Source organism: Hippoglossus hippoglossus, chromosome 4 (genome assembly GCF_009819705.1).
Source record: "Hippoglossus hippoglossus isolate fHipHip1 chromosome 4, fHipHip1.pri, whole genome shotgun sequence".
Lineage (NCBI taxonomy): Eukaryota > Metazoa > Chordata > Actinopteri > Pleuronectiformes > Pleuronectidae > Hippoglossus > Hippoglossus hippoglossus.
Window position 1 is genome coordinate 24615831 of NC_047154.1, and position 10223 is coordinate 24626053.

At 43.9% G+C, this 10223-nt stretch overlaps 1 protein-coding gene across 1 annotated transcript; it reads right to left on the reverse strand.

The window, feature by feature from the left end:
* Positions 1-539: 539 nt before the first annotated feature.
* Positions 540-2553, reverse strand: rgs2 (regulator of G protein signaling 2). The gene is made up of 5 exons (XM_034582843.1): positions 2427-2553; positions 2227-2316; positions 1764-1825; positions 1430-1596; positions 540-1337 (listed from the first exon to the last, which is right to left on the reverse strand). The coding sequence occupies exons 1-5, from the start codon at positions 2504-2506 to the stop codon at positions 1140-1142; spliced, it is 597 nt and encodes a 198-aa protein (XP_034438734.1). The 5' UTR covers positions 2507-2553; the 3' UTR covers positions 540-1139.
* Positions 2554-10223: the final 7670 nt, after the last annotated feature.

A 10223-nucleotide genomic window follows, 5' to 3' on the forward strand; every position in this document is an offset into this window, starting at 1 on the left:
TTTCATTTCTATCTGAGGAATACTCACCTATGTTGACACTGTCTTTAAAAAGACATCAGGCATTTTACTGGCTTATGTTTAGTAAAGCTGCTGCAATATTCTATTTATAATATATTCATTTACATTGGATTAAATAAATACTTTAATGTGTGAAAGTATGTGCCCACTAATATTCAACACAGCTCTTTGGACTTGATATTTGATTTATATTTTACAGGAGGATATAAAAACATAACTCCACCTCTGTCATATCTGTAGATGAGCTACGGTTTGTTAACCGTCTCAAAGTCGAGCTGGAAAAGTGTCTATTTTGTGTTCACAACTTTTTTCTCATTGACCTGAGTTGAGAACATTTAGCATTGGTAAACATTTGTATGTATAATAAATGTGTAAATAATATAAATAATGTTACTTTGATGAAATCAAGGAATAATTTGCTAGATCAATTTTGAGATGTGGGTGAAGTTTTGTTAAACAGATGATTTCCAGAGTTTCCCAGTGAACCTCTTTCATTCAGTTAGGAAATAAAAGCATCGAAGCATAATTTCAGCACCGAAGAACAAAGTTTATTTCTCCCTCTGCTCTGAACTTTCAGTATCACAAAACATTACAATATTCACAATAAATATCATTGTCAGAAACATCAGTCAACACAGTCCTCAGTAAAATTTGCGAATGTTATGTAAAGTAAAATGCGTAAACTGGTGTAAATCCACCCGAGCGGCGAGGCGTCGGCGTCACACAGGACGTGCTGCAGCATCGACTCCTCTCGCTCTCTCTGTTAATGCAGTGACGCTACGACGGCCTTTTCCTGAACGGCTCCAGTGCTCAGAATATCAAACTCTTAACAGCACAGCGAGGAAAGTGCAGGTAAAGTCCCAGTGAGGAAAAATGTAACCTTAATCCCATCTGGTTGAAATGCTGTGTACCGCCTGCAGCGCCACAGAGCGTCACCGCGGAACGCTCCCAGCAGGACGGACTGGAAATGGCTTCAGATTTCTTTTTTTGCATTTCCCACACTCGCCGTTAATGTTTATGCTCAGGATTTGCGTTCGGGTCTATTATCCTGAGGCGGGGCCATCTTCAGTGACCTCATCTCCCGGTCACAGTGGTAAACAAATGGCTGCAGGAGTGGGCGATCAGTTCGACCAGGGCCTAATGTGCTTGGCCTCCGCCCGGGAACACAGTTCTTTGTAGAGGTCGGAGTTGATGAACCTCGGGTACGAGTTGTTCTCCATCAGGCTGTAGACTTTCTTCTGAGCTGCCAGGAAGCTGGTCACCGTCGGGTCGTCCAGGCTCTGGACGATGCTGTTCTTTGTGTGGTAATCCAGGTTTATCTGAGCAGGAGAGAAACATCCAGAGTGAGACGACGTCCATATTTAATAAGGAACATTGCAATGAATAAACGAAGGCATCTGTTTGCTGTTACCTCCTTGGGAGCATCGCTTTTAATGAACTCCTCGTAAATGTCGTTGGCCTTGGACACCAGCTCTTTGTGCGATGTGAGCGTGCTGAATTCTTCACAGGCCGTCCAGAACTCGATGTTCTCCTCGCAGAACTCCGACTTCAGGAAGATACAAAAGATCATTTTCCCGTCTGCGGAGGAAGAGAGAGGGAGACGTGTTAAAACCGTGGAAACACGTCCATACGGTGTAAGGTGGAGTTTTATTGATGCCAATAAACCCCGGTTAACTCGGCCCACGGCCGACCGTGTGACCTTTGAGTAATCGTGCAGCAGCAGCGATGCAGAGAGCGACACTTACATTTATGACTGAGTAGTTTGTCGAGTGACTGCGCCCATTGGTTCACGTCATCGGGACTCGGCCTGAGGGGAGAGAGCAGAGGTTGTGTAAGACACCAGTAAAGTAGAAGAATCCACAGATTTGAGCTTTTTCCAATTCATTCTTTTCAAACTTTAGGTTCTGATTTTATGCCCATGCTATAATATAATATTTAGAATTTAGTTATTTATTTACAAGCATAAAATCATAAGGTTTAGTTTGGTTTCATTTATCCATAACACAATTTATACATATTAAACATGCAACAATACAGCAAAAATTACTATGGATATATAAACACAAAATCAATATAAAATAAAAATAAATAAATCTGACTAAAACCAAGGTAATAAAAATGTCAAATTATGCAAAATAAGACAAAACAAAAACAATAACCTGTAATTAAATGCATGCAAAATACAAAAGAAAGAGTTCAGTGCCGTACCTGTATCGTCTGTTTCTCACGAGATGTAAGACTGAGTGTGAAGAGTTTGTCTTCAGGAGAAATCTTATTCTGCTTCTCCAGTTTTTCCTCCTGCAAAAAGAAAATTAAGACAACTTGTTAGTGGTTTGTGTCGGCGTGAGTCCCAGTGATGTCCCATCATAACCAGGAACCCCCCCCCATCAAACTCCAGATGGACTTACTTTAACCCCATCCCCTCTGGGAACAGGTCAGCAGGTGTCAGACAGTCTGTGAACGCCATGTTTACAAGGTTCTCTCTCATGGTTCAATATCCTCCCTCTTGACTTGTCAGGCCACTTTATAGTTTCTCTGCGGGGTGTGATGGGCGGGAGGCGGGGACTGGAAAGACAGGTCTTTAACGCGATTGGCTCGGCCCTGTGTAAACAAAACGACTTCTCCCTGGTATGACTCTCAGGCAGTGATTGGCTACGACTGCATAAACATTCCCCCCCCCCCCCCTCACTATCCCGTAGGCTTCCACTTCCAAGCGTAAGGTCGAGATGTGACGTACGTTTCAGACTCGATGTTCTGATTCCTCACAAAAAGCTCCGTCAGGGACGAGTGGAACTTTTTCTCTCCTCCTTTTTTCCCTTGAGAACATTTTTCTGCCCAAAGTGCAGCTGCTCTGGGATTCGTATCCAGACACATTCACCGAGCATCTGCCACATTCACACTTTTACTTTCTGCACCTCATTTAAACAAACAAAGGTGCATCTTACTTTGAAGAAATGAAGGTTCCCAGGATGTTAAGTCGTTAAACTGCCCTGTGCCTCATTTGTGACCACTTCTGATTCATTGTCGCTTTGCAACACTACATGAGCTGTGCATATCTCCTGGGTGAGTCACACTGGGAGTGAAGCGTTACCTCGTCAAGTTATAACAGGTCGGAGCAAAGGTAATGACGAGGCTTTGTACTCTCACCTCAACAGGATGCTGCCTGTTAATTCCGCTCATATTTAGTGAATAAAAAAAAACTGATGGAATCAAACCTGCAAGGACGTGAAAGGTTTTAGACGTTTGTTTTTGTTTGACGTGTTTTGAAAAGAGCAGATTTCAGAAAACAGTTGAGACTGCTTCTCTCGAAATGAAGAAATTGACCATTTATAGCAAAAAGGGTAACGCAGTCAGATTTAGCGGATAAGCCCTCGAAGGGTCAGCGATGAGATGCTGCCAGGAGAACTGATCCCCCCCCCCCTTCAACAAACACATGCACGGATAGAAAATGTTATTAAAGTCAACAGCACCAGGAGCTGCAGCACCGTAGGAGGAGGTCGGGGGGGGAAGCTACGGCAGCAGAGTGGAAGTTTTCAGGCCGATGACGGATTAAATGAGTCGGGGGAAATTACGCAGCTGATTATAGCTCATGAGCTTTTATAGGTGATGCAAGTAAAAGTCCGGTCTGATCTTGTTGAGATTCAGTTAAAGGTGAAAGTTGAAGATCTGGAGGATGAGGAACTCCACGTGAAGGGACAAACGTAGCTCAGTCATATTATCACCAAAGCACAGCTAAAGACCTGGGTCATGTTTTTGGTTTTGCCTTTTGCCAACAGACCCCCTGACTTTTGGGCTGCTAGCTGTTTTTTAAAGAATATTCTGCTGCAGGAGATGGATCCAGCGAGAACAAAATCCAAAACAAAACAAAGAGTCTGACGCTGACAATTTTCTCTCCGAGCTGCAAAATGAGTGAATTCTGTCTAAGCACATTGCTGCTTGTGACCCACGATCGATTTGTACGATCAAAATATTGATTAATGGCACCAAATCTGTACGATAATATAGATTCATCTTGTGACTTTAGCGTCAGTTAAATCTATACAAGTGGTAACAGGACACTGATGTACAGGATCTGATCTTTGGTGGCAAATCAAGTCATAAGTTAACTAAACATCAGCTGATCCATCTATCTGAGGTATCTTCTTCAATAGGTTGTGCACGAGGTGACACTTATTACACTCCAGCTGATCTGTTTAGGTAAACGTGCCGGATGTCATGCACAGATCTTTCTGTTCTTGTTCGTACAATACACTCTATTGTGTTCACGTAGTCACGGCTGCAGTGCAGAGGCAGGTGATTCAAATGCGTAATTCAGCTGCACCTGCGGGTCCGGGCTCATCTGTCGCAGGGCGAGTTACCCACACCACCTCCACGAGCTGGCACCGGCAGCGCCAGGTTTCCATCCGCTCATTGTTTGCATGCAAAGCTGCACACCTGAAATAGTTTCACATTCTGTTGTCACAGGTACAAATTGTCCGCTGTGACTCGATAGAGCGCGAGAGGAGAACATTCTGTATGAGATAGAATGTAATAATATTATATTATATTATACTACTTATACTAATACTAGTATATATAGTATAATAATAATACAGTAAATGTAAAAGTGCATGCAAAACATAGTGAGTGCAAGCTTTGTGTGGTTGGTGGAAGAAACCGTACAACGTTGAAAACACTGCTGGACAACGTCACTATTCAAGCACAGTGGAGTTTTTATTCCAGTAACAAAGGCTGGACATCAATATCATTTCCCAGAAGCCCTAAAAGAGCATCTATGTTGTGGTAGACGCATATGTAAAGAAGAATCAAATTTTGTTCCGTACTATCGACGCTTTCGTGCGTCTGCGTCACCTGCTGTGTTGTGATGCTCAGCGGCCGCCCCCCCCCTCCTGTGTTAGACCAGTTGGAGATCTGTTGGGTGAAAACACGGCGTTGGCCTTGTGTGTTTATTATGATGTGCAGACTGTGTGTAAGCAGCTGTCGGTTTGGAAGTGGACGGCGAGCGGAGCCAAGTTTCCACTAAGACTCGAGGTCTGTCCTTACGCAGGAGGTGATTCCCAGCACCGGAGAGCAGAGCTTGTCCTCTTCTTGTGTTCTGGATGTTTTTTGGTACCAGTGAAGTCCGGCTGCACTCTCAACCTTCTGCTCAGCCCAAGAACCAGGAGCCTAAACTTAGCAATGAAGCTTCACGTGACTGAAGGAAAATAAGCAGCGCATCATAAGCTGCTTTTTCTCAGGATCTCAGGATGAAATAGAGGAGACACACACACACACATGGAGACACAGATGAAGATGTCAGCTCGGAAAGCTTTTGACAATAAAGGTGGACGACAGTGTTTATGTTCTTTAAACAACAACACGCCATGTCCCGCCTCCTGTAGCTCTGCACAGCCGCCTCGGAGTGTTGTGGACATTTTCCTGTTGTTGTGACTGTGTCTGTCCCCCCGGCTGCTTTCCGCATATGTGAAGGGAAAACTCTGGGAAATTACCGGAGCCACGTTTTCTTAGTTCGTGTATTAGACCGGAGCGATTCAATGGATTTTGGGAGCCGCAGGCCGAGCGGACCTGAACCACATCAAACAATTATTTTTTTTATCAAAACTATAAATAAAATGATCAAAGTGCAGACTGCATAAGATATGAATAATAGTAAAATAGAGATGGTTTAAGTGCTATGTTGATATTCTTCAACCAAACCTCTGAAATTACGAACCTCTTGGCTTTACCCTGTTGCAGCACGATCATAATAAAGGCCAGTATAACTTCAAATGGGGACATTCTGCATGTGGAAGGTCGGCAGAAACAAAACACAGCCACAGTGTATGCATATACTATATATATATATAAATATACACTACACAGAGTAGACACCACCAACATGAACCACTTCTGTCTTCACGTGCACTCAGTCCAAAACAATCGCTAAGTGGAAAGAAATTAAAAGAACAATGGACCTGAACCTGATTTTCCACTACACGGTCTGTAAGCTGTAATTAAAGATCAGGTAAAAACGTAGATGTGGGATATAAATAACCAACCTGGCGAGCTGCAGCGGATTTGTGCACGTAGCCAACAGGAACGCTTCTCACGGTGAATCGAGGTCAGAGCGAACGTGACAGACGTGACGTTTCAATTAAGGGGACAATTAAAACTAAGTAGATATTGAATGTTCATCATCAATAAAACTGCTGCGATTATTTTTAAGTAATCGATACGTCATAATTGTTTTATTAAGTCTATTTTCTTACAGTGGCTCCATCCTCTGCACACAGCGATGCAGGAAGTCAGAAAATAAATATTTGATGTGTCCGAACTTTCATAATTCAACTCATCGAGGGTGTGGAGCCTTTGACTGTTTGAGGTTGGTTTCCTTTTTTCATTTCCTTGTCTTTGTTCACACTATTTCCTGTTGGAACAAAACAGTAAAGTGCATTGATTTCTAACATGAGTGTGGAATCAGGATGAAGCTGACACCTCCTCTCCGTCATTCAGATAAACACGGACGTGCAGATGAACCCAGAGTAGAATTCCACCTCCGCCGCCTGCGTCTTCATTAGCATAACGTCTGTTGTGTGTCAACCGCTGATCGCCCCAAGTGGGCGTGTCCTTCATGTGGTCAGGTTAAGGTTATTACCTCAACGACTGAGGTGTTATTTCTGTCTGGCCTCCTCCTGTGTACATGTACACTGACACCAGCAGTGGTTGATGTGGTTCGACTGGGACCTGCTTTTCCTGTATTTTTCAGTTGTCAGGCAGGCTGAGACGAGAACTGTCGATGCAGCCTTCCTGCCCCGGGCAATGCTCCAGGTTGGCAACACAGCGTCTCCATGGTGACGGGTACATGTTGTGTTGGTGTCACAGCAGGTAATGAACATACCTGCCTTTTGTTTTCGAGGCACGTTGACCCCATCAGGGTTCTAGGTGAGCTACGACAACTTGTTTTGAGACGGTTTTATTTGAAGTAGAATCCTCGAACCCCAAATGTTAATCCTAGTTAATGCCCAAAGAGAGTTTCCCGGGGAAATCTAAGAGCGTATGCAAAGTTGAGCAAGTTGAGCGCCATGATGTAGTCGCAGTCAAGTTTTTTAACCCAATTCAGTGGCGGCATCCTTCAGAGGACTTGGTCTCCGAAGACATGGCCGACGTGTACTTCACAAAGCCTGAGCTGAAATCTGAGGGTCTGGTGTACGCAGGATTTCCTCTTGGCGTCCCCAGCTTGTCCCGCTCTTACTATTTCATGGTTAGCTACTTTGAGCGGCTGCGTTTCCTGCCTTTGAGCTTTGTCTTCAGCGTGCAATGAACCCTGGGATAGGTTTAGTGAAGGGATCCACCCGTTGGATCTTTTGTTGCTCGGGAATGGAAGGATGCATTTGAAGGAGCCTTCGAAATCGGATGGTCTTCAAATGCAGCCCCTGAAGGATGCCGTCCCTGAAATGGGACACAGCTATAGACTGTTTATAAAGATGGCCGACATGACGGCCCCCAAACGTTAAGCCAAAACATCTTGATCGCCCCCTAGTGGCTGGCTGCAGCAAAGGTCAAAAGTCAATTTTGCACAACAGGAGGAAGATGAAAGTCCATCTTTATACACAGTCTACAGTCAGAGTACATAAACATACACATCTATATTTATGTATTTGTTTCATTCTCACAGTGGCGGTAGACGATAAACTTCCCTGGACCACAGGGAGAAGTAGCAGAAGTAAAGCAGAACATAATATTTGCTGCAGCCAAAACCAGGAACATTTATTTATAGACACCGATAAAATACAAGAAAAGCAAACACAGAAATGTCTCATTAAAATCTCATTAATTATGATGCAGTTAAAGGAATGAGCTGCCAATTTGGGGAATTAATGTTTTCTTGATTATAACTCATAGAATTGTTTCCTGGTTTGAGCCATGCAGTCATCATGACCTTTTCAGAAGAGGTCATGCTCCTCTTATGTAACTCATACAGTGATTCACAAATGCAAATCTACGCCTCAGCAATGACTGTGATTTGTGTGTCTTCACACACCTGTGACACCTTAACTGTCACCAATCGATTCACCCTCCCTGTTGGCTTCATCATCATTATCGTCCTCTGGGCTTTGTGCCACGAAGGAGTGACCTCCAAACTTTCATCCTCTTCTTTTGTCTCCTGCCTCAGAAGCTCATCAGTGCTGGTGGACTCATTCTGAAACAGCCCTGTCCCCCCCCTCCCACATGTCTCAGGTCAGAATCCTGACATGTCTGAAGTTCGGGATTCACATTAGACATTAGATCTGTTGTCCCACGTCTTTAAAAAAAACGCTGTAGGTGCGATACTGAATACATTGACATTGACACCAGTGACAGATACACTTGAGCAAACTTAAATAAAAGAGCAACATGACGCACCGGTGAAAAAGAACAGAGGCTAACTCCTCTACTGGAAAGGAGTCAATCGCCTTTTTTAGCAGGTTTGATCTTGTTTAAAAAAACCTGTGTATACCTGTTAACTTTGGTGTATAATACCCCCCCCCCCCCCCCCCCCCCCCCCCCCCACCGCCAACACTTCTGCATCATCATAATATCTCACAAATTTCGTTTGTACAAAGATTTATATTCTATTCTATTCTATTCTATCAGTAGCGTACTGTATGTGGTTGTAGCATTTTCAGATTAAGCTTTAAAATATCACTATTTTCTTTGAGGGGCGACATGGTGGTTTGCACCGTCACCTCACAGCATGGAGGTCCTCGGTTCTATTCCCGGTTCAGCCAGAGTTTGTATGTTCTCCCTGTGTCTGTGTGAGTTTTCTCCCTGTGTCTAAAGTCATGCAGACTCGGGTTCAGTCACCTGGAGACTCTATACTGACCGGAGGTGTGAATGTAAATGGTCGTGTGAAATGAAGATCGAATATTACTTTAAAATAGTTTCCATTGATCGGGCTGGTGAGTGAAAAGAGACGGTGAACAGCTCAAAACGAAGCAAAGGGACGTGAACACATTGAAAACTCAAAACAACAGAACAACACTAGTGACTTTACAGTGTTAAAGATGTGTGTTGTTTCTGTCCAAAGCCGACGTCCTAGTTTCCTGCTTCAACTGTCCTGGAGTTCCTGGAGAACTGCAGTCAACACTTACAGTTCAGGAATAGGGGGGGGGGCTATCACTGCCCAAACATTTAAATTCCAAACCTGTGTGTGTTTGTACTGAACGCCGTGTGAAGAATGCACACAGAGCACAAACACACACATACGCACACAAACTGCAGAGGGAACCTCCCTCTTTACGGAAGCTGATAATTCACATTACACAGCCCGTGGGCGTAATTGAGAGTTTAAAAAGAACATATCAGGACCGGTTCATATCAAAAGATGCAGGCTCCGCCCCGACAAGAATTAGACTCATAAACCTGGAGCTGGCAGCTGTGATCAAACATCTTGCAACAGTTTGGCTCGACGGAGAGTTTAAGGTGTTGTCTCTGATTCGTCTCGGCACGTCGTCGCATTTCTCTGACGACAAACGGTTATCTGTGGTGCAGTAAATCTTTTACAAGCTTGTTGCACAGTATGACCGCAATTTGGTTTGCAAATGTTCTACATGTCTTATCCAGATCTATCCCATAATGCACCGTGCTGTCCTATCTGCATTTTAAGGGCAAAGCTGCAGAGTCCACTTTGGGTTTTGTTCCACGTGCAGGTGACCAGTAACGTAGCTGTTAGCGTGGTACGTTATTGTCGTAAAGGAATCAAACCATTACTGACTTCATCTTTTGCTGTTTATTTGGGAAGTTTGAATCTCACATGCACAGTGTGGAAGTTACTCAGTGGAACAACTCAACACGTCACATACACGCACACATGGAAGCACGTGGCAGCGCCGTCGGACCTGTCCAAAACTTACAGTTCGATCTTTGAAGGTTATTTGAAAAATGGTTTCTGTGCGCTGATGCTCATGACACCCATTTAACTCAGATACTGCTCTTCAGGATAAAAGAAGCTTCAGCTGCTGCATTTAAAACCTTCTGTTTGTGCGTTTTTCCTGCGGAAAGTGGGCATCTGTCTGTGTGACTCACACACAATCAGCTGATACAGAGGCTGCACTAACTCAGACGTTGAAGAAGCAACGTAACATTAAAACATGTGATTTGAGGGCAGCATGGACGCTCACAGCAGGAATACACCCAGCGTCGTGTTAATTAGAGGAGACGTGTGTTCAAGAAATGTTTTTTTAATG

What these genes read in the sequence shown, in the direction of transcription:
- rgs2 (XM_034582843.1), bottom strand. Translation starts at nt 2,506, where the DNA reads ATGAGAGAGAACCTTGTAAACATGGCGTTCACAGACTGTCTGACACCT. An exon ending in GTGAGAAACAGACGATACAG is followed by an intron (nt 1,826 to 2,226) that starts GTACGGCACTGA and finishes CTCTCCCCTCAG; the next exon opens with GCCGAGTCCCGATGACGTGA. An exon ending in CAAACTACTCAGTCATAAAT is followed by an intron (nt 1,597 to 1,763) that starts GTAAGTGTCGCT and finishes CTTCCTCCGCAG; the next exon opens with ACGGGAAAATGATCTTTTGT.